Source organism: Parasteatoda tepidariorum, chromosome 2 (genome assembly GCF_982258835.1).
Source record: "Parasteatoda tepidariorum strain Cologne lab strain chromosome 2, Ptep-v5.0, whole genome shotgun sequence".
NCBI lineage: Eukaryota > Metazoa > Arthropoda > Arachnida > Araneae > Theridiidae > Parasteatoda > Parasteatoda tepidariorum.
In genome coordinates, this window is record NC_141756.1 from 29,243,835 (window position 1) to 29,269,588 (window position 25,754).

Below are 25,754 nucleotides of genomic sequence, written 5' to 3' on the forward strand. Positions count from 1 at the left end.
TCACAATTTATGTCAATAATATCGTAAATCCATAGTGTTTCGATTGTATTTTTGGCAGTTATTGATATTGATTTTTACGTGATTTTTGAGATTTTATATTTTTAATTCGATGTTTATTACAACAACCGAATCTCGTAATGAAATGTGCATTTGGGTAACCTCTTTTTAAAGAGTGATTCACATAATTACATTGTCGACGTTCTTTTTGGTAGTTACTGCAACAAATTTCTTGATTTTTAATTAGTTTTTTTTAATGTGATGATTTACAAAATGCAAAAAAAGAAATAATTATAGTGTTTTTCTCCTACAAGGAATATTAGAATATTGCCCATAGTATTAGAATAAAAAAAATTATATCTAATTCATTTTTATCCAAATAGTTTTTTTGTTTGTTTAACAACGCTTTTGTTACTTTAAATTAGTAACATGTGTATTTGTTATTATTAAAAGTATCTTGCAGAAAGATATTAGTGCTAGAGAGGTTTGTAGCTGAAAGCTCTAAAAAATTCTGCTACAAGATTGACACTGGTGTTATAACAGCTATGATAGGGGTTTTCAAATCAGTCATGATCGTTGGACCTGGAAGCACATATGTGCGAACTATCACAGGAAAAGGTTGCATCGCGTCGAGAAGGGAGAATCGTGATAGCTAAGACAAGAATGTATTTTTCTGTGATTAATAGATACGCAACCAACCCACTATCATGGAACGTGTTATTAAGACCAATGCTTTTCTTCCCATTTTATTTTTGCAGGAACTCTGATGATGATTTCATTCCCAGGGCTATATGTATAAATGATTATTCAAAACTTGCATGGATAAAATCTTTTCAATAAATAATTTTTAGGATACGAATGATACACACCTGAATGTATAGTAACATTAAAATTAAGGTTGTATCTAATTTTAAGTTTCAAAATTCATGCTTATGTTAGATTTTCATACTTCTTTTTTAAATATGATTTCTTCTTTAGTTTTTATTCCCTACCAAATATTACTTAAATCAAGGAGAAAGAAATTGTTATCTATTAAAAAGTATTGGTTTAATTTCGAACAATTTAGGAAATTTTCATATGTATCATTTATAAATTTTAAATATTAATTTTCATTTAATTATTGTTATCTAAAAAGAAAAATCATAAAAATTATATACTTTTTTAGCTGATAAGTTATCCTACCTGCCAGAATACACCCTTCCATATGCAATCCACTTATTAGCCCATGCTCCATTCTTCGGAGATTATAGCTGCCTCTCTTCTTTAAGAAAGATTAGGAAGTAAGTATTTATTTATGATGCCTGGACATTTTTGGTGTTAGCTAAAATAGTTTTCATTTTACAAAATAAGTTTGACTTTTTCTATATCAACCCTTTTATCTGTGATCTCAAGATAATAATTTTAAAAATTTATGTGTTCAAATAGACATCAATTAGTGTATTCATATTTATTCTCAAGCCTTTGAGCCTCATAACCTTATTGAGAGTTACTATTCTTGATTTGATATTTACCTTTTTTTTTATACATTTATCACCTTTTCTTCAATATCTTGCTATTGAATTCTGTAATATATTAGCTTAAAATTTAAAAAAATTACCATTATTTTTTATTTATTTTTTGCATTTAATTTAAGTTGCCTGCAAATGTTTATGGAGTGTTTGATTGCTAAAAATAAAGACTACAGTTTTACATTTTTCGAGAGACTTGTTGAAAGTATAAAGCAAACTAGGGATAAACAAGATCCAGAAGATGAAGATACAAATTTAGTAAGAGCATTAATTTAAAAATTATTTGATATTCATTTTCTACTTATATTTTTTTATGTAGCAATCATTATCAAATTTAATTAAGTGATTAATCTGTATTCTTTTGCTACCGTTTTTGACTTATAGTTGGAAGGCACATTAATTCTAGTATTCTTATATCAGGACTCATAGCTGTCCTGATTTTTTGATAAAATAATTTTTAACTCATTTGTCCTGATATTCCTGATTTTTATGTGGGTTCAGATCTTCTTGTTTTCTATAAATTCAAATGTGGATTTAAAAATAATCAAATTAGAGAATCGAAAAATTAGAAATTTTAATCCAACATCTTTTTTTTTAAACTTACAATGCTATTAAAAAATGCAATGATACTTCAAACTTTGGGACTGTGAACTAATAATATACATGGTTCTGGTTTATGACCTAACTTGCAGGATTCATTGAAATTTTTGGGGAATCCAGTTATTTTAAGAGGGGAAAAAATTCAATTAACAATTTTGCATTTGCAGTGACAAATTCAAGAAACATCTACTTATTTTTTTTTTTCAGCGAATGCAGTAACAAATCTTGTTGGATGAAATTTTGTAGTTTCCTATATATGTTGAATCGCTTCTTTTATCTAATTTTAAAATTTATTGATCCTAATCAACAATACAGTAATCGTAGAAATCTTAACTGGTGAATTGAAGGATTGTTACTTTTATACAAAAGCTGCATTTTCACTGTGTCTTCATTTTGACATTATTGATATCCTACATTAAAATTTTATTTGATTAAGGAAGTCTCTTGAACTTTAATTAAATATTGGTATTAAAAGAACTCACACAAATTCTGTTCTTGTAGTAAAAAATCTTGAATTGTTTTTGTATTACATATAAAATACTGCTGTACTTTGAAATTCTAGGTTATAAATAACTATTATATATACACAATATCTTTTGTAACAAAAAGTTTTACCTTTTATTTTTAGAATGATGAATATTTTTCAGAGTTCTCCCTGGGAGTAAAAAAGGGCATTTTGAGTTTTGGAAGGGCACTCACTTAACATCGTAAAAATTTATAAAAATGTGTAATACTATCTAATAACTGAATTTGATGTTCCCTGCAGAAACTGCCTGGATGTCATGTTGGCACCAAAACACATTTTCGAATGCCCCGCACTCACCACACATGTTTTGAAATTGGGATGGGTGCCAATTGAGGACTATCTTAGAGCTGTTCTCTACAGTCAAGAGGCGCCGAAGCTGGCAGCCGCAATAGTCCAGACCTTTGATGTGATCTGAAGATCCATGGACACGAAAACAACAACTGAATTTGATCCTCAACAATTTTCAAAAAGTAATTCTCACTCATTATCAAAATAAGAGATGAATTTGTAGTTTATAAAAAATAATTAAAGACGTGCTGAAAGAGAATCTCAGTGCATAAATTCTTTTCAAAAAAAGTAAACTAAGAATTAATAAACAACTTGAAAATGTCTTGCTATAATATAAACTGAAAACTATGAGTAAACAAACATTTAAATTTGCATTTAAAAAAAGGTATTTATTTAAAAAAAATAATAATTTTAAAATCACTTAAAGTCATTAATTCCTCCAGAAAAAAAAAGTTGAACTAGTTGAGAATTGCCCTAGAGAATAGTTGATCAAGAATTGAACCAGTTGAGAATATAGTAAATATATTTGTTATAGTTATCAAAATTAAACCTATAAACACAGATAATTATACTAGTGTGGAATTATTATTTAAACTGTGAATTATTATTTTTTTAATGAAATATGAATAAAAAGGTAGTGTTTTTTAGAGATAGTAGCTTATTTTTTACAAAGAGGAGCATGTTTTCAGGTATCAAAGGGCAGAAAGCCCTTCTAAAAATGCTTAGGAAAAATACTGTATTTTTTAAAGACTAAAAAAATTTTACCCTTCGAAGTAATTGTAACTAGACTAATATGTCTGGAAAGCACCTTTATGTAAAATGTTTTGTAGTTCAGCAAAAAAAAAATTATTATTTATTAAGATACATTATTAATCCTTGTTCTCAATTTTTAGATTTCGTTTCACTTTTTTGTACACCAGGGATGTGATTCTTTCGCGGATTTCCGCTTTTTGTCAGATTTTTCCCGCTAATTTCCGCGGAAATTTTTTTTTTTGAACAAATTAAAATATTTTATGAGGAATTTAATTTTCCGCGGATCGAAAGTATTGAAGTCCTCATTCCTCCCTCTGAAGTTTCTCTAAAAATCATTTCCTTGGGATAAAACTGGTTGACTTTTATACAGAGATGATATTTTTCGTTTTTGCCTCTTGAATTTCAGCCTTTTTATCAAAAACTCCGATTCTCTAAAAGTTTCGTTTTTTTTTTTTAAATAAATATCCCGCTTTTTTCTTTTTTTTCCTTCTGAAAATTCAGTCTTTAAAATAAAATAATTATATTTGTTTACGATTTTCAAAGATAAACAGAAAATTCAAACTATGTCCTAGCTGCTAACCCTTCCATATTTTTACTTATTTTAGCTATTTTCTCCGCTTTTATACACAGAAAATAAGATTTTCCGTATTTTTATTCGTCCGCCGGATAGCTCATATTTTTGCAATTCAGACGTCGTGACCCTGTTGTCTGGCGTAAAAGCAAACGAAAAAAAAGTATAGACGTGGATTTGCGGTGAAAATATTTATTTGCTCATTCAATTAATCTTGAAAATTTCTATTTATTAGGTCTAAACGAAAACAATACAAACAAGCCTTTTAGAAATCCCAAGTCCAGACTCTGCAAATATCTCGATTGTTATTCACGCGATTTTAATATCAATCATCGATTTTCGTATTTACCTGATTTAAAAGTTGCTCATTGCGATTCTTATTTACGCTATTTAAACATCGTGCATTATGATTCTTATTTACGAGATTTAAAAATCCAATATCGCGTTTTGTATTTATGCATTTTTAAAATCGCGATTTTATTATCAAACATCGATTTTCGTATTTACCGGATCTGAAAGTTGAACGTTGCGATTCTTATTCAACCGATTTAAATATCGTACATTGCAATTCTTATTTACGAGATTTAAAAATCCAATATAGCGATTTGTATTTACGCGCTTTTAAAACCCTATGTAGCGATTCGTATTCACGCGAGCTTAAAATTCAATGTCGTGATTCGCTATTGCGGTTGTAATATCAAACGTCGATTTTTGTAATTATACGTGCTTTAAAAATTAGACATTGTGATTTGTATTCGCGCTATTTAAAAATTATGCACCGTGATTCGTAAAAACGTGATCTAAAAATTACGCATCATGATTTGTATTTTCGCATTTTTTTAAAATTCGATATAGAGTTTCATATTCACGTGATTTAAAAGCCTCATATCGGGATTTATATTCATACAATTTTAAAATTAATCATAGGGATTTATAATCACATGGCTTACAAATTTAAGAATTGCACTTTTTTCGTCAAATTTTTGTGTATATATATATATATACACTGGTTATCATAAATTAAGGAAAAATCACAAAAATAGCGATAACTCTTTCAAAAGTAAGCCAAACCGTGCAAAATTTGCATATGTTGTCCACTAAGAGTAGCTGAGTAAAATTGCAATATGCAAATTAGTGGCGCTGCACTCGGCTTACGTCATCTGCCTGGAGCATAAAAGTCCAAGTTTGAGAGAAAGCACACAAATTTTACTGTGATTGCGACATTGAAAATCTGAGATAGCCAATTCGTAATAATGACCTCTAGGCATCATTTGCCTGAAGAACTACGATGGAGAGCCATCGGGAGACTAGAGGCAGGGCAGAGTCAATCAGAAGTGGCCAGATGGCTAAATGTGAGTCCATCTGTGGTTCATAGACTTTGGAGGCAATTTCAAACCACAGATTCGGCATCTAGGAGGTTCAGTCAAGGACGGCCAACTGTTACGACCAGTGCCGATGACCGATATTTGACATTAAGTGCACGCAGGAATAGAACCGCTACTCCGACACATCTTAGATCCTCTCTTGCTGCAGCCACCGGAAGGTTGGTGTCAACGTCAACTGTGCGCAGAAGGCTCCACGAAGGTGGTCTGTATGCGAGACGACCAGCCATTTGCGTGCCGCTCACATCACGCCATAGGAGAGACCGTTTGCAGTGGGCCCGACAACATGTCCACTGGACGTCAGATCAATGGAGGCCTGTTCTCTTTACGGATGAGTCCAGGTTTAGTCTAGAAAGTGACAGTAGACGTTATTTGATATGGAGAGAACCTGGGACCCGTTATCATCCATCAAACATCCGTGAAAGAGATGCATACGGAAGAGGCAGTGTCTGTGTTTGGGGAGGCATATCCTTAGGAGGGCGCACATACCTCCATGTCTTTCCAAGGGGAACCGTGAATGCTCAGGTTTATCGAGACAACATCCTTGATGCTTATGTGCGCCCATATGCCGGGGCAATTGGTGATTGCTTCCTGTTACAGGACGATAATGCAAGACCACACAGAGCTCGCATTGTTGATGATTATCTTCAACAGGAAACAATTACTCGCATGGAGTGGCCAGCTCGATCCCCGGACTTGAATCCTATCGAGCACGTTTGGGATGCTCTAGGGAGGCGTGTATCTGCCATCAATCCGCCCCCTCAGACCCTTGCCACGCTTGCAACTGCTTTACAAGAGCAATGGCTCTCACTTCCTATTGAACTGATAGACCGCATAATTGAAAGCATCACACATCGCTGTTTGTGCTGTATTGCTTCTAGAGGCAATCATATTCCATATTAAAGGTACTTTTTCTATTGCAAACCGATACTTCCAATTTGTTTATTTTATACATGTGCTAATTTCTATACTACTATTAATGTCTGATAATTTCTTTTTATGTTGTTTAATACCTTACTATGTGTTGTATATTGTGGGTAAGTTTCATAAAATTCCATGTGTAATTTCTTGAGTTATCGCGATTTTTGTGAATTTTCCTTAATTTATGATAACCAGTGTATATATATATATATATATATATATATATATATATTCTTTCATTCTTGGATTTCCTCTTTTTTACTTTCTGACTACTCTCATCCCTGTACACTGAATGTTTAATTTGGTTCCTAATTTTAGAGGCTGTATGCTGTTTGTGATTTGGCTTTAAACATAATTATGTCCCAGAAAAACTATTATTCAAGAGACTTCCCAGCAGATCCAGCTCTTAATAGAAGATTCTTTACTGATCCAGATCCAGTAAGCTCATTTTAATTCTTTAATACTTCATTTAGTAATTATTTGATCATTTTTTTTTTGTTATAGTTAAAATTTGATTGTTATATAAAGATATGATCCAATTATGCCTGTCAAGTTGACCTCTGTTATCAAGAACAGAATTAATCAAAGATATATATGAAGAAAAAAAATAATATCTAAAAATTTCAGTGGATAAAATTTCTCAGAGGAAACATAGAATTGTTAGAAATGTGATCAAAGTTTTTTTTTTCTTTTTTTCTTTTTTTTTTTTTTACAAAACCACGAAAAATTCTGTAACCTTTTTTGAAAAAACCTTTCAGTGAGCAACATTCTGCTAGAAAAAACCTTTCTTAAATTATTCTATTTCTAATTATTCTATTATTTTTAACACATGCTCGTTTATTCAAAAATTGCGTAAATTAAATGAAATTTTTCTCGGAAAAGAGTTATACTAAAACAAACTCTACAATTTGGGGGAAATTTTGATCCCAAGAAAACTTTGTTCTGGGGAAATATTAGGCTCTGATATGCCTGCTTATAAAGTATATGAATGTTTCCAATAAGTCAGGGCTATAATATATTACCTAATAAATTAACTAATCATAGTTCACAAAAAAAATATAAATGTTTGTTTTTATGGGTTAATAAGTTTTTCAATCAATATTAATCAAATCAATTTCAATAATCACAATTTCAATCAATTTGCTAGCAATATTTAGTACAGTTATTAGAATAAATTTACTAATCACTTGTCATTTTACAATAGTTTCAGTATCTCTACATTCTAGTTATGCATCTGAGCATCAATCGAAAGATTAAAATTTCAGTCTTGTTCATTAAAAAAAAAGAAAAGGAAAAAATTGAGTAAAAAAGGGCTCTAAAACTACTTCTTAGTAGTCACATGTTTCGGGGAAAGAATGGTTTGAAATAATAATGAACGGGAATTGTTTTTCTATTTTTATTTTCAACTATTAAAAAAATTAACGAATTGGATAAATTGCATTTTTACACATTTTTATTTATAATTATTTAATATTTTCTACAACAAAATTTAGGTTTTTGTCAGTGATTGTCAAAACAGAGAGAGTTTAATGTTAAAATAATTCAAGAACATAATTGATTCATCACTTATAATCTTATATGTATGTTTATTTATAAATACTTCATACTTATAATAGGTAATAATTATCCATGCACCAAAATTTTGAATTTTTGACAAATGTCAAAAACGTCCAATAAGGTTTTTTGACACAACGGTTAAAACGGGGTAAAACCATCAATGGTCAAGAACTTTCCAACCGTCAAACTAGAATATTAATTTTCACAAAATATTCTTTGTTCGACAATTTCTCATTTTAACTTTTTTCTTGAATAGAGTTATGTTTTCATTTCAATTACACAATTAACTAAATTGGTAATATTAGTTCTTAAAAATTTGGATCTTAATCACATGTAAAATGTATGTTCGCTACATAGATCTGATATGACTCAATATATTAACCATTAATTTTTTTACTCTCCGAATAAATTATGATCCTGAATATCTTGTCCCAACCCACATTCCAATAAATTTGAAATTTCCAAATTTATTTGGATTTATGTCAAAGTGTAAATAAATGCAATATGGATCCCGCTATTTTGAAAGTCTTGACTTGTGAAGTATTGAGCTCTTACTACCCTGAGCTAGAGAGGCTTCGGATCTACGCCGACGGATCCCTCCTACCAGACAGTCCTAATGCCGGAGTTTTCTCCGAGGCTTTTTCCTTTTATGCCCCTATGAGACAGGGATCTGCTTTTGATGGAGCTGCAATTCGAATAGCTCTAGTCCAGTTAAAGTGTCATATCGATCTTTTTAAAAAAGCTGTTGTCCTAGCTCAAGCTGTGACTCAAGAGCTGCTTTGCTTGCCATTGCATCCTTAAATAATCCCTTAACTCGAGGCATTTTGGATTGCCATCTCCAACTTGTTCTCCAGTGGGTTCCTGCCCATTGCGGGGTTACGGGTAATGAAAATGCAGACTACTTAACAAAAAAGGGGGGCTTAATTATACAGACTTTTGCACACATTATGCCCTTCTGTTCCATCAAACAGCTTATTAACAGGACCTTTAAGACCTGTGCTCATGAAGAACTGATCGACCATACATCTGCTAAGTCTTGGAGGGCTACCATCCTAAATTTGCGAAATGTCCCAAAACGAAGAGTGGTTTCTGAATTCTGCTTGGCCACCGATTATGACTGTCTGCGGAAACATCTGTCTAGATTTGGTATCGTTCCTTCCCCGGTATGCACTCTTTTCAGTTCTGGTGAGGACATGGTCTCCATGTACCTTCTCCGCTGCTCTGCACTTTGCAGGAATTCTATCACTGAACGCTACTGGGAAGCTAGAGACATGTTGCGATTAATACTCTATTGCAGTATCTTTTGTTTCTGTTCTGAGCTGGGTTCGGTGAGATTATTGCACTCTCATGTGTAAATCTGCTACAGTTTGCTAGCTATTCTCCATTTCAGGCTTCATTTTCCACTCTCTGAAATCGAATTGAAAAATCTCTCTCTTTTTATGGTAGCTAATATAATCGAGAAAAGAGTTCTTTGTCAGAAACTAGTTATTTTGTCATGATCATGTAAAGTCTTTGAAAATTATTTTGTACTTTGTTAATGTATATAGTGCTTAAAAATATTTTTTGGGTGCTTAAAAAGTATCTATGTACTTAAAAATATTTTTTGGGTGCTTAAAAAGTACTTAAAGGGTGCTTTTTTTTAAAAAAGAAAAAGATTTGGCTACGCACTCTACATTTAGAAATCGTAGTTTCCTATATAATCCAGGGCTGATTGTGCTCAGGAAAAAATACGGATTTCCGGAATTTTCGCTAACAGTGATCCGGAAGTTTCAGGATATTGAAGGTCCAGGCGTTTCAAAAAATCATTGATCACAGAAGTTTCCGGAAATCAAATTTTCAAAGGTGGAACTTAAAAACGCAGTTTATTTTATTTGTTTGTAAGGGAGAGCCAGAGAGATATTTTATAAGCTTATATTCATGATTAATATTCATTTTTTATCAGTAAATAGTTGTTATAATCATAAACGCAAGAAAGAAAGACAGATTTGTAAATTTTAATTACTTCTCCAGGTCATCATAGGTATGTGTAAATTCTAGTTCAAATATGAAATTATCTTGTTTATTAGAAATTTGTTTTTGCCTGCAGTTGCTATTGCTATTATTGTATTTTAAATTATTTTATGTGTCATTTCTTTGTCTTATATAGAGTTACAGCAATACGAGAACGTATTTACCACCTGAATTTCTTGAAGAACAACCTGTGGTAAGCAGAGCTTTGTTGAAATACTATTATATTGTGAATTTGTATTTCATTTAGTAATTTTAGAAATTTACTTTCATTTAGTGAATTCCAATTGACCAATTTTTTCTAATCGTTATCATTAGAATTATTGATATATACTATTGATGATAATATTAATAGATAATATATTGATATACTAAAAGTATTCATTGGAATATTGAGAAGAGTCATTGAAATTATTATATAATGGATTTGTATTTCAACTGTCTATCACTAGAAGTCAACTGTCTATTATCACTATATACATTTGCTATTATGTTTTTAATTTAGTGTGAATTTCAATTTTCAATAAAAGTTAACTTTTAAATCATTGATGTGTAAATAATTGTTGAAATTATTGATTTGAGTTTCAATTGTTAGCACTGCTGTAGGTTGAATAAGGTTCAAACAAATGTGTGTTTATTGGCGGAGCTGAAAGATATAAAAAATTTCATTATTAATTTTGGTTATGATATTTTTTTCCTATTTTCTTTGTAAAAAAGTGTGCTGACCATCTTTTTTTAAATCAATGGGCTGATTGTGCTCCGGAAAAAATCCGGATTTTTCGCTAACCGTGATCCGGAAGTTTCCGGAGATTGAAGGTTCAGACGTTTCTAAAAATAATTGATCACAAAAGTTTCTGGAAATCAAATTTTCAAAGGTGGAACTTAAAAACACAGTTTATTTTATTTGTTTATAAGGGAAAGCTAGATAAGCTTATATTCAAGATTAATATTCATTTTTTATCAGTAAATAGTTATTATAATCATAAACTCAAGAAAGACATATTTGTAAATTTCAATTACTTCTCCAGGTCATCATAAGTATGCGTAAATGGTATAGGTATGTGTAAAATTTTAAATATATTTTAAGTAAACTAAGAAATATTGAGAAAAAGGAAAAAAACTTGTTTAAATTTTTTGATTTAAACATTCATTTTTTTTTTTTTTTTTTTTTACTCAAGAAATTTTCTGGAATTTCGACTTGGGCTCACAATCACCCCTGAATAAGTATGTGTCATAACTAAGAATATAATTTGCATTTAAATTACTAAAACTTCATTCTGAATTCCTAATTAAAAGATTTTTATTAGAATATAACTTAAATTTCATTCTGAATTCCTAATTAAAAGACTTTTATTAGAATATAACTTAAATTTCATTCTGAATTCCTAATTAAAAGCTTTTTATCGGAATATAACTTAAATTTTTCACTGAAAATTTAAATTTAAAAAAAAAATGATCATTTATTTTCTGTTTTGTTCTCATTTTTACTTCTATAATCAGTTTTGCAAGAAAAAATTTCAAAAGTTATTGTGATTAATCAAGTGTTGAATAACAAAGTCTATTTTTGAATTTATTTAGCATTCTTTTTTTGAGATTGATTTTGCGGATATACTTCAGAATGCAGCATCCCAAATACGGACTTCATTGAATAATATTGAAGACAATCTTTCAAGGTATATGCAATTATTGTAATTTATATATCTCTCTATTAATATGCATTTTATTGTCTAATGAATTTCATGAGTAGATTTTTCTTGTTAATTCCATGTACTAAATTATATGATAATCTCATTCTGATATGTTCATTACAAACATGATGCTGGGGCTTTATGAGAAAAAATAAATAAGACCAAGGAAATTCCCTAACAACTCTGAAAATTTTCAGATTCCTTATTTCATTCAAGGTTCCTGTTAAATTATTGAGCCAATATTTGTGAATCTGTTTATAAGGTAGAATCAGTGTAATTTATATCTCTATTGCTATTATTGATATTCAAATTTTTTTTTTCCTAATAAGGTATGCATTTATTTTTTCTTCAGATCAGGTTGCACAATCTATGCTTCTGGTTAAATGTGGCTAGCAAAGCTGTTTGTTTAGCCAATTATTGTATTATAAGCAAAATATTATTTAAAGTAATAACTCGTTTTGCTTTTTGTCCCTTTAACAGACATTCCTAAGAAATAGAATAAAACAAATTTTAATATACATCTTCCATATTCACCTAATCTTATCAAAGTTCTTGGCATAAAAAAATCACATGGAAGAAATCAAACATCCCTATTGAACTTTTTGTCCCTTTAACAGGCATTTCAAAGAAAGTACGAAATAGAATAAAACAAATTTTAATCTACATTTTCCATATTCACCTAATCTTATCAATTCAGATTTTCATAGATACAGTTCTTGGCATAAAAAAATCACATATGGAAGAAAGCAAACATTCCTATTGAATTTATCGATTACTAGACAAAGAAAGAATTTAAGATTATTAACAGAATAAGAGTTAATATTATTTTAATAATCCTTTTTTGAATTACTAATTTCTTGTTTGTATTATTCATTGATTGGGTGTTTTGTGTTTCTTTGCTGTTTTTTCCTACCTCCAGGTATGCTTTGTTATCAGAATATTTAGTTTTTTTTTTATTTAAAAAAATACTTCATTAATAATATTGTATTTTTATTGTTTATTAGTAAACTAAAAAACACTCTCTGTTAATTATCATGTTACATTGTATGGAGTTTTAGACTAAAATAAATAACCAGAGATCCTTTGTATCTTTGGTTATTTGTCTTATTCTAAAAATCCATTCTATATAACAGGATAATTATTGTTTATGAAAATTATCATATTTATTAATTATTCTCTTTTGACTTCTAATTATTTTCTTTTCGTTAGTTCACTCATACTTATTTTGCTGCATAATGCAATTTTTAATTATTTTTAAATCAATTATTATTGATTTGTTAAATTATTCTAGATCTGACAACGAAAACGGAGAAGATTTAGCTAGCGAAGAGGAAATTTCAGTGGTAAAGAAAAAAGGAACAGCTCCTAAAAATTCTCAAAGTAAAATCAATTGGGAATTTGCTGCCCCAGAGAAAAACCGGAGGAAAAGAATTCCTGTAGCTAAAGTGCAAAATGGATCAGTGCAAAAACGTGGTAGAGCTAAAAGAATTACTAAAAGGAGCGGACAGACGAAAGACAGTGCTTCAAATTTTGAAACCATCTCATCATATAACGGCGGTAATTCTGTTGTAGAGATGGACAGTTCTGATGGAATCAGTGTCAACATATCAGATTCTGATTCCATCAAACGTTTGATCAAAGAGTGCAATGTTTGTTTAAATTCTAATGAAATTGAACAGTATGGTGGTACATTTCCACTCCGAATGAACAATGTTTCTCCCATCAAAAGGAAAAGGGGGGGAAACAACTCTTTAGTTTTAAATAGTCATTCATTGAAAAATGGTACTCCTTCCTTTCAGAATAATTTAAGTGATAGTGAAGTGTCTAAAAGTACTGGAAGAAGTAGTAATAGAAAGTGGGTGTTTAGCCCAGAGAAGGAATCGCCTACAAATAACAAAAAGTAATTGTTGATACTTATTTTATTTCACTTATCACTAAAGCTAGTGCTGGATTTTCAATAATAATTGCATTTTTTTTCTCTTATTGACCATATACAGGTTTGTTTGTTTTTTGTCATTTTTTTTCACTAATTAGAATTTTTTTTCCCTTTTTTAATTATTTTCATGAAATTTCAATGATTTTTTAAAAAAATTTATTAATGTTATGGTTTTTAATTATTGTCGAAAATGGCATTTAAATTGGTTAAGAATCAGATTTTTAATCCTGATTTTAAAATTTGATTAGCTTATCAAACTACAAACCAAATCTTTAAAATTGGGATTAAATATATAATACAGAACCAATTTAAATGCCATTTTCCACAATAGTTGTTAGAAAACATAATAATAAAACAAATCTGATAACTAAAAATACCTGTTCAAAGACATACATTGAAACAGTTCATAAAAGGAAAGCCCCTAGCAGCGTACGATGACATTTCCAGTCATGGGTTTTTAATCCTTATGATATGCCCTATCTTCCCTAGAAGTTTGTCAGTGTGGTTGTGATACACTCTGTATAAAGAATTTTTTGGGCAATATGTAATCTTTCAATTTTGGTAATAAAATGCAACATAGATGGTCTTAAAGATTATAATTTAAATATGATAAATTCCTATTTAACTTTATTTTATCTATAAGGTACATATTTATTTTACTGATCTTATTTTTACTAATAATTAACTTTTAATTTAACTTCTTATAAATACAAGTTACTATATATATATATATATATATATATATATAATATATATATATATATATATATATATATATATATATATATATATATATATATATATATATATGTATATATATATATATATATTATTAAAAAATGCTACTATAAAACATGTTTTTCATTTAAAGTTCATTTTTAATAGTTCTTAAGGGTTTTCTGCATTTTTATTTATTTATTTCTAAGTGTAAGTTCATCATGTCTTATCTCTCTGTTAATTATCATGTTACATTGTATGGAGTTTTAGACTAAAATAAATAACCAGAGATCCTTTGTATCTTTGGTTATTTGTCTTATTCTAAAAATCCATTCTATATAACAGGATAATTATTGTTTATGAAAATTATCATGCTTATTAATTATTCTCTTTTGATTTCTAATTATTTTCTTTTTGTTTGTTCACTCATACTTATTTTGCTGCATGATACAATTTTTAATTATTTCTAAATCAATTATTATTGATTTGTTAACTTATTCTAGATCTGACAACGGAAGCAGAGAAGATTTAGCTAACAAAGAGGAAATTTCAGTAGTAAAGAAAAAAAAAACAACTCCTAAAAATTCTCATCAAAATCAAAGCAATGGGGAATTTGCTGTCCCGAGGGAAAACCAGAGTAAAAGAGTAACTGAAGTGCAAAATGGATCAGTGCGAAAACGTGATAGACCTAAAAGAATTACTAAAAAGAGAGGACGGACGAAAGTCGGTGCTTCAAATTCTGAAACCATCTCATCAGATGAAGGTGGTAATTCTGATGTACAGATGGACAGTTCGGATGGAATCAGTGTCAACATATCAGATTCTGATTCCATCAAACGTTTGATCAAAGAGTGCAATGTTTGTTTAAATTCTGATGAAATTGAAGAGTATGCTGGTACATTTACACTCCGATTGAACAATGTTTCTCCCATCAAAAGGAAAAGGGGAAAAAACAGCTCTTTAGTTTTAAATAGTCAATCATTAAAAAATGGTGCTCCTTCCTTTCAGAATAATTTAAGTGATAGTGAAGTATCTGAAAGAACTGGAAGAAGTAGTAATAGAAAAAGGGTTGCTAGCCCAGAGAAGGAATCGCCTACAAATAACAAAAAGTAATGTTTGATACTTATTTTATATTGCTAAAGCTAGGACTGGAATTTCAATAATAAATGCATTTTTTTTCTCTTATTGAGCATTATGCATGTTTTTTTTTTTTGTCATTTTTTTTCACTAATTAGAATTTTTTCCCTTTTTTAATTATTTTTATGAAATTTCAATGATATTTCTAATTTTTTCTTGATTTTATGTTTTTTAATTATTGTCAAAAATGGCATTTAAATTGGTTAAGAATCAGATTTTTAATCCTGGTTTAAAAATTTGGTTATCTTATCAAACTACAAACCAAATCTTTTAAATTAAGATTAAATATATAATACAGAATTAATATAAATGCCATTTTCCTCAATAGTTGTTAGAAAACATAATAATAAAATAAGTCTGATAAATAAAAATACCTGTTCAAAGACATACCTTGAAACAGTTCATAAAAGGAAGCTCCCTAGCCGTGTACGATGACATTTCCAGTCCTGGGTTTTTAATCCTTATGATATGCCTTATCTTCCCTAGAAGTTTGTCAGTGTGGTTGTGTTACACTCTGTATAAAGAATTTTCTTTTGGGCTATATGCAATCTTTCAATTTTGGTAATAAAATGCAACATTGATGCTTTTGAAGATTGTAATTAAAATATGATAAATTCCTGTTTATCTTTATTATATCTATAAAGTACATATTTATTTTACTGATCTTATTTTTACTAATAATTAACTTTTAATTTAAATTCTTGTAAATACAAGTTACAATGTGTATATATATATTATAAAAAAATGCTACTATAAGACAACATTATTTTTTATTTAACATGCATTTTTAATAGTTCTTAAAGCTTTTCTGAATTTTTTTTTCTTAATTGTAAGTTTATCATCATACAACTTGTCTTATCTCTTTAGACTATTTTTAAAAAATAATGTTTTTTATATTATGTATTTGTAGTTTTATTAGTATATTCCGGTTTTCATACATCAGTTCATCATCATACAACTTGTTTTATCTTTTTAGACTATTTTTAAAAAATAAAGTTTTTTTTATTATGTATTTGTAGTTTTATTAGTATATTCCAGTTTTCGTAAAGTTCAATATAAAAATAATAATAAATTATTTATTTACAGAATATATCACAGCACAAAAGAATAGAGAGTTAGAAATATTTTACAATATATTGAAAATTTTGAAAAATGTTTTTACTTAATTTTTATGAACTCTTTATTATTTATCTTTATATAGGTTGAGAAAGAAAGTATAACTGATGAAATTTCAATTTAATTAAAGGAACAGTCAATGGCATTACTTTGCAGAAACACATTTAAAAAAATAATAATTTATGTATAATTTTGTTTACTATTACAGAAATCATACCAAATGTATTAAAAAATCTTTATATTCAAGCATATTTCTTATAAATTGGGGTATATTTTATTTAGCAGGGATTTTTAAATATTACTTTTATAAATTTTAACTGCTGCTCCAATATAAATATTAAAAAATAGTAATAGTATCTTACGTGTATCAGACAGATCAATGAATTTTATAGCAATTATAGTTTTAAATATGGGGTGAATCAATATTGGTTTCAAATTTTATTTCTACAATATAAGAAAAACATTTGATGTTTAGATATAAATTATGGCTTGTTTAAATACATTTTCTAGTATGTAAGTCAAACCTTCATGTTTAACTTCAAAATTGTAAATTTTGCGAGTATTGAATCAATGAATTGACTCCTGAATTCACTCTTATTTTTAAAAAAAAACAATTCCAAATATCAAGTATATACATTTTAAACCTGAATTCTATACCTTTTTCTTCTGTATGTGGAATTTTGTATCCCTGAGTTGTTGAACGTTGAGAGTCAGCCCTGTGTGTCATGCCAATAGCAACAAAGGTGATATCCTGACTTGTAACTGTGGTTGAAATTAGGGAGTTTAAGGATTACTTCAACCTTCTAGCCATCGAGCAGTTGTATTTCCTCTTCAACAATGTGGTGTTTTTCCTGTCTATATCTATAGTAAGAATGAATTTAACTTAGCTGTTGTGCTTAATCAACAGCAAACTGTGTCGCCCAAACGTATTGATAGTGGTAGTCGTTTTTCGTTTACAACAAACTCTGTTTTCTTTATTTACCATAGTTGTTAATGTAGACTGTTCGCGTACAATAAACTGTTCCTCTGATACATGCCCACTGTGAATACTGTACAGCTGTGTTTCTGTATCAAGTTTTAATCCATTTTTCTACTAACATATCTTGGCTAACAAACCTGCAATATATTTTTTTCAATCTTCTGCCAACTTAGTTCATGTGCAGTAGGTCACAGCCTAAAGGAGGAATGATGCATGTTTGTTTTTTCCTTCTCTTAAAATGAATAAAAATATCCCCATTTTTCCTTTGCATGTTAAACATTGCTAACTTAAACAGTAGAAAAGTGTATTATTCTATAAAAATTTTTAAAAAAACTCGTCTCTATAGTGGGGATGCTGGAATTTTTATTTCATTATAAACATACGATTTTGTATATTAACATTTTGACGGTTACTTGGAAACTAATCATAATAGCGAACTTCTTTCAATATGCCGTATTCTTTATATCTAGTTTTTACTCTCTGTACATTGTATATGTTAAAGTTTCTAAACACTGCACTTTAATTACCACACTCTGTGTTTGTCTTGATAAAGAGTGATAAGTTATATGTAAACTTTATTAAATACTCTTTGTAGGAAGAAAGATACAGCCCCTTTGCTTCGCTCATTACGTAGCAATGCATCTTCCTCTACTGTGGAAGAAGAGTCTTCACAAACTGCCAGTTCCACCATAAGTGATACAAAAGCGAGCTCTTCTGTGGACTCTATACAAAGCTTTACATCAATTATTTTAAAGAATGCTTCCAAAAAATCTGGTGTTGCTTCAGTCATTGTTCAGAACTCCCAAAATAATGCCGTATGGCAAAATAAATCTAAAATCCTGTTCAATCAAATTAACGAGTCTGTTGAGGAGAACAGTTTGTCGAGGTAAATCAATTAATTTTTTTTTTTTTTGTTAATAAATTAAGAACGTTTGGTCAGAATTGTAAGTACTACTTTTATAATATCCTGTTTATCTTACAAGCTTATAGTTAGTTTGTTTCCATTTCATTTTTATAAATTCAGTTTAAATGAACTTGAATATATTTCAATAGATTGTCTTTTAGTCTACCAACTAGTTATTTGCTTTAATATTTTTCCTCCTTTATTTTCTTCATTGCTTGCATCCTTATTCCTCAGATTGTATTAACTGCACAATTTAAAACTATTAATACACCAAAAGACAAGCTTGTGTGGCTTTCTTACACTTAATGAAAACTATCATTTGATAAAATACTTGTTTAAATTTTTATAGTCAGTTATAAGTTTGTTTGTTTTTTCATTATATCTTAGAAAATTTAAACTGTATATGTTTCAGAGTTGGTTACTAAAGCTTCAGGGAAAATTTATTCATTTCTTCTTTTAATCCTTAATTTTTTTTTTTTAAATGTAGTCATACTACTGGTAAATTTACAGGACATTCCGAAATTTGAGTAAAGAATTGAGAGGTGTGATAAAAGGCATCATGACGATGAAAACTTACCATAAGGGTCACAAACCATGTTGAGAAGATTGAAAAGATTGAGAGAAAAAGCCCTAGCGGGTTTCGACGCCATGCATGAGCATAACTACAAAAGATTTTACTAACATTATAAGTGCTAAAGGATTTATTTGATTATTTATTACAAGATTTTTTTCCTAATGGCACTCTCTGACGTCATTGCTTAGTCTACATCAATGTAAAGTGATTCCCAGATAAACAAGACAACAATCTACAGTATGAAATCCTCCAGTGGGTCCAGAATTGTCCCTAAACTCAAAGCCTGTATGCATCCTTAGCTATTTTCACCCTCTCAACAAAATATGTGATCTCATTATCTATCGAAACCTTTCATCCTCTTGATGCCTTCTAAATTTGGAATAATCAAGTCTTGGAGTACCCTGTGTGGTGAGAATTTGGGTAAAGTATAGTGGGACAATTGTTACAATTTAGTACTAATGCATTTTTACAACTAAGGCCTATCCCAAATCATCACCAACACATACAAATAAAGTAAGAAAAAAATATCTGTCCAGAAATAATGATCACAAGGGATAGAATTAACTTAAGCAATTTTAATGATGATCAACTCAATTATCAAGATTTGCTCATGAAAATTAATTTGACCATGTGGCATAATAAAATAAGATCATTTCAAATTATACTATATACTATATCAAATTATACTATACAAATTATATTATATCAACATGTGACAAACAGATTTGAAGAATCTTTAAGAAAAGGGAATCACTGCTGGAGTTAATAAAATCTAAAGTCACTTATCTTGCACATGTGCTTAAAAATGTTGAGGAGCTGATGAACTATTTGTAAGTGGCAGGATATTATTCGCTGGATATATCTTAATTGTTCAGTCCTGTTGCAGCCATTCTTTCAGGGTAGATGTATCTTTATTCCTCAGAATTTTCTACCAAAAGTCTTTTTCTCCTCTTCTTCTAGCAGCTAGTCCAGTCCTCCCCCTCTCTTCCTCACCTCTCTCCTGCCCCTCTTCACAGGTTTTCAACCCTTACACAAAAATTGGCAGACCAAAACTGCTTAATTTATTTACAGAGAGGCTATCTAAAACAGTCAGACAGTTTGGGCAGAAATAGGCTCACTGATAGTCATAAAAAGGAAAGAGAGTTGTAGCAACACTACACCTGCTTATTAGGTTTTTAATCCTATTATTAATAATTCTAAAAAAATTTTAATTGAAGAACAAGTTTAATTTTAAATGTTGTATAAAAACTTCTTTGGAAATCATTAATTATCTTTTTTTTAAACCTTAATTTTTTTTTTTTTTTTTTTTTTGGTTAAACATGTAGTAATAAAATGGAAATTTAGATCCAATCCTTTTATTTTTAGGATCTGTTTTTTAAATATTTTTTATAACACATAGTTTTATTTTAGATAATCCTTGGCTTAACTCTGTCAAGCTTAATCTTTTTTTTTCCTCTTAACCAAAACTTTTGTTATTTTTGGATGGTGGCTTAAGAATATTAAAGACCAGCAGTGGACAAAATCATTTTAGCACTTCACTACCACCAACATACTTTATTTTAAAAAAACAATATTAATTTATTAGCTCTGGAAAAAAATTTATATGTTAAAACTATTAGCATGCTATGAAAACTTACTACAGTACAGAACCCGTTATACGGAAACCGGAAAACCAAAAAACCGGAACGAAATTCAATAAATTTTCCCGCCATTTTTTTTAAAAAAAAATTTTCCTCATAAGATTTTAGGATTTTTCTTTCTTTTTTGAAAGATGTTACCTTACCATCATTTTGGAAATAATCATTACTGTATTACTTCATTGTTTTTTCTTCTCTTTAAGATAATTTCCAAATATTTTTTTTTTAGTTGAGTTTGACAATAAAAAAACGGCTTTTTGTAGCGATTCAGAAAACCGGAAAAATCAGTTATCCGGAATAGCGATGGTCCCGATAGTTCCGGATAATCGGTTCCCTACTGTATCATAACTTTCAAATTATCATTTTGGTTTCAAATAATTTTATTGTAATGATTAATTCTTTAAAACTTTGGCGCTTTTTGAATAAAATGAATTTTATTAATATTTATTTTTATTCAAAAACGTGTTCTTTTTAGTGTAAAAAGATGTAGATTCTTAAAATTGCTTTTATTGAAAGAAAAAACACAATCTTTAAATGTCTACCTGGAACTGTATGGTTAGTACATCATTTGCGAAGTCACCAATACCTCTACTTTTAAAGACTTTCATCAAGACCTTTAAAATTATATTTTAAAAAATGTATTGCTGTTATGCTGAAAAAAATATTATTCCCATACAATTGATGAAGCGCCGGCCAGATGGCCGAGCGGTTAGCGGGCCTGACTGCGGAGCCAGTGGCTGCGGGTTCGAATCCCGCTCTGGGCATGGATGTTTCTTTCTCTCTCTTTGTGTTCTATGTCCTTTCTCCTTTGTGTGTGAATGTGACCCGCCCTATAAACGGGTTTGTGGTTGTGTGACGTGGGCGACGCTGCTCCACCACCGTTTCTTCGCCACAGGTGCCCACTGGGTAACAAGAAGAGAGTAGCAGTTCTAGCATTTCTGTGGCCAGTGGGGCAAACCCCAAGTGCCCGCCATTTTAAAAAAAAAAAAAAAGAAAAAAACAATTCATGAAGCAGTGTTCTTATACTTAACTGAACTTATAGATGATGACCATATTATTTTGTTTACAATCGATAAGTTCTCATAAAGAACAGACTGTAATGGGAGATCTTTCTGTAATAAAAATTGCAAGTAATATCAAACAAAATTCCTTTATTTTAAAAGAAAATTTATAATAATGAATTTAATCTTTATCCCATTTTATCACACATATTACATTTAAACTCTAAATAAATTTAAAATTTATGACTTGCTATCTCTATATTATGAGTTGCTATCTATAAAATTTATGGGTTGAATGAACTTGCCCCTTTTTACTATTTAATTGCTTGAATATTGAATTGCTATTAATCTATGAGATTTTTTTCTTCTTTACTTTGTATCATTCTTAATATTGAGTAAGTGTGAAAAACATTTAGAAAGGAAGGAATAAACATGTAGAAAAATGTATACAACTCTTTAAACTTATAATGAGTCCATCTGTCTCCAACTCCTAAAAGCACATTCTAGGTTGAAGGCCACTGTTTTAAGCCTTTGTGTTAAAATAAATTAAAAATTAAATTAGAATTTTATGCTTTCAAAACCAGTGATTTGCTACACTGGTAACCATTCATATAACTTTGAAGATTTTTGTTTTATTAAAGTTTTTTTTTATTATTATTAAAGTAAACTACAAAACTACATTTAGAATTGAATAATATTTTTTTCCCACTTATTTTGACATTTAAAACACTAAGATTAAATTCTAGACACAAAGATAGTTTCTTTTTAGACCCCAAATTTATTTTGATTGAAAAATGCATTAGAATTGTATGTTGAATGACTAGTGTTTAATAAGTGATTTTGATTTGATTTATTTTTCACTTATGTTTATGATTTGAAACAGTATAAGTTACTCAATTTTTTGTTTCTTTCCATTTATTTTGGTATTCTTTACTTCTTTCCCCTCCTCTTAGAAAGGAGAAACCTGTTACAAGGAGTCATAAGGTAACAAGTTCCATAAAGACTACTAACTCTTTTGTGACAAGAGCATCTGCTAGAACAGCAAAAAATAAAATGATTGAAGTGAGTACTTGTAACTATTGCAGTTCTCTCACCTAAAAAATATGCTTATCTTTTAATTTTATTATTTCGCTATTCGCTTTGTATTTCAGGAAAAAAAAATCTATTTGAATGACTAGCACTTATACTGTTCATCTTGTTTTGCTTTAATAATGTTATAACTGAAAGATGTCCCAAAATTCATACAAAATTTGCACTGTTTGTGAAATAAAATGTTGCCAACAGAAAGACGAAGCTGCTAAAAAAAAGTTAAATATGGAATACTACTCAAAAGAGCAAAGTCAAAAATCTGTCAATATCATGTGATTTCATTCTGTTTTATTTCTTTGTCTGAGGTTTATGTCAGCAAGCCAACAACCACAAAATTTAAAAAATTTCTCTATTTTATTAAATATAAAATGAATCCATATGTAATAACTTCATTAAACTTTACTTTGTTCTTAGTTTGCATTTAAAAAATTCACATGAATAAAGTAATTTATTAAATAAATATCATTTTAAAAGCACTGTAATTTGTTCTGCATTAAGTTACTTATATATTTTTGCTAATTTAAACTTATTAACATAGCACTATATTTATTTTTGCAGTATGTTTTGAAACTATAAAAATCAATAAATCTTATGTTACAATGTTTTTTTAAATTAATGATATCTTTAAAAAATCATTTGATTGAAATCAATGATTTTTTTTTTTAAGGAAAAATCATTTAAATCTTCATTCAAATCAAACTGATTTATTTATTAGTTGTTTAATAAGAACGAGAAGTAGCTTACATTATTCCTAACCACCATTTAAATAAGTGTCTAAGTTACTTCTTGTCAACCTGTAATTTTATGTCAGTATTTTTTTTTTTTTTTGTAATAATGTGTGTTCAAATATTTTCCTAATTAGTATTTCTATCTTTTTTACAGGCAAAATCAAGGCCAAAGCGAAGATGATACAAAAGCTCATCTTAATTCAACCCTCATTCTTAGGTTATGAATGTATGTTATGTATGAACTTGCAACAACTTTCTATTAACATTCATGTATTCACTTTTATATATGATGTAGTGGACCTTCACATTTCCTATTATTACTTAGAATTTTTATAATTTCGTGTCTAGTTTACTCAAGATATCTTTTGTTGCACTAATAAGGAAGTTCCTGATTTATTATATTCATTTTGTTATAGTTCTGGGGACAAAAATCGTTGAGTGTATCACAAAAATTTCCCCAAACACACCATACTTAACTCAGTTGAGTAAATCACTTTTTAAGAGCTCTTAAGCACCAATAGCCTTAGTGTCCTTAAGCAAATGTCTTAGAAGACTGCTTAAGACATTCAGCAAATAAATTGTTATATTAAAAGTTTCTTTAAAATGCAGAGCTGTGATGGAAATTTAGAATATATAAGTATATATGGGTCATTCTCACGAAAACTGTCATTTTTCAGTTCATAAAATCCCAAAAAAGTAAAGTGAATAAAAAGCTCTGAAACTTTTTATATTAATAGAAATATGTAATGGCATTATATAAAAAGTATATATCCTATAAATTATACTTAATACTTAAATTAAAAAAATTTTTAAATAATTAATTTATAATTAATTAGTGATGTGCGAAAAACGAACGAATCGATATTTCAATCAACTCTTTTTTGTGAATCGATTCATCAAGTTCGTTTTTGAAAAAGAATCGATTCTTTTTTTTTTTTTTTTTTAACAATATTTTGTACTCTACACTTTATAAGCTTATTCAGAGTTAGTACTTATACTTACTAAACATCCGCATATGCATTTGATACAGCATTTCGTTTATACAATTGGAGTTTGATAAAATCCTATCTCAGTCGAATAGACACAGGTCCATTCTCACTCGAGTATCATGCGAATGACAATCTGATTGGTTGAAACTATTTACATGCGAACAACTAGCCAATAAGGTACTCGTATGTGTGAGAGTTTTCGCAAGCGGAAAAATTGCATCCGATGAGAATGACCCCGATGTCAACGTTAGCGCACAACCGGTTTCCGGAGGAACTTGAAGGATGAAGGGAATTCAAAATGCTATTAATGCAACAGGTACTGTATGCATCACTCTCTCTTTTTTTCTTTTCATCTACGAAATTAATAAATTCTATTGATAAACAACAATTTAAAAATGGCAACAACAACTGAAAAGCTGTCTTCTCCAGTTTCGGTTCTTCCTTTCAAATAAAAAAGATATTAATGCTGTAAAGCTCAGATATTACTTTTCAGTCCTTTAATATTAAAGAGCGAATTTTTTCATTCAAACGTTTAATTTTCGATTTATAAATTTCAGTAAATATGAAGTAAAGCAGAGTTTTATGTTATCGTTTATTCTAAGCCAAGGAGCGAGAGCCATAGAAAATGAAACCGTTGCGCTGATTGGGTAATGAACTTACGTATGAATGCCAATCTCTGATTGGTTGAAAATGAGTTGAATGAGACAAAAAGAGTCGAGAATCGAATGAACGATCCTCTGATTGGTTAAAAATGAGCCGAATGCGAGAAAAAGAATCAAGAGTCGAATAAACGACTCAATGAACTGTTTGCCTATCTCTTAGCATTAAAAGAATCATAAAGCCAAATGAATCGATTCTTTTGAACTGTTTCCTATCCCTTAACATTGAAATCGGCTCAAAGAGTTGAATTGAACTTCTAAACGATTCATTTGAGTCGTTTCGTATCTCTTAACATTGATATCGGCTCAAAGAGTTGATTTGGATTTCCAATCAGTTCTTTTGAGTCGTTTTCCTATACTTTAACATTGCATTCGATTCACTGAACTGTTTAAATGATTCATTTGAGCGGTTTTATATCTTTTAACATTAAAAGAACTGTTTTGAGAAACGAATCGATTCTTTTCGCTATTATCTTTTTTTCTAAAATTA

The 25,754-nt window shown here is 29.3% G+C and overlaps 1 protein-coding gene across 7 annotated transcripts in view; it reads left to right on the plus strand.

Moving 5' to 3' along the window:
- LOC107453953 (sister chromatid cohesion protein PDS5 homolog A) overlaps positions 1 to 23,902 on the plus strand; it is a 57,117-nt gene extending 33,215 nt beyond the window's left edge. For all 7 annotated transcript variants that reach the window (XM_087157105.1, XM_087157102.1, XM_087157104.1 and 4 more), the window contains 10 exons: positions 1,163 to 1,277; positions 1,631 to 1,763; positions 6,865 to 6,984; positions 10,250 to 10,306; positions 11,689 to 11,783; positions 13,090 to 13,698; positions 14,955 to 15,560; positions 18,279 to 18,569; positions 22,753 to 22,861; positions 23,771 to 23,902. In XM_087157105.1, the coding sequence (XP_087013231.1) occupies positions 1,163 to 1,277; positions 1,631 to 1,763; positions 6,865 to 6,984; positions 10,250 to 10,306; positions 11,689 to 11,783; positions 13,090 to 13,698; positions 14,955 to 15,560; positions 18,279 to 18,569; positions 22,753 to 22,861; positions 23,771 to 23,797 (2,162 nt within the window). In that variant the 3' untranslated portion in view covers positions 23,798 to 23,902. The remainder of the gene's footprint in view (positions 1 to 1,162; positions 1,278 to 1,630; positions 1,764 to 6,864; positions 6,985 to 10,249; positions 10,307 to 11,688; positions 11,784 to 13,089; positions 13,699 to 14,954; positions 15,561 to 18,278; positions 18,570 to 22,752; positions 22,862 to 23,770) is intronic.
- Positions 23,903 to 25,754: the final 1,852 nt, after the last annotated feature.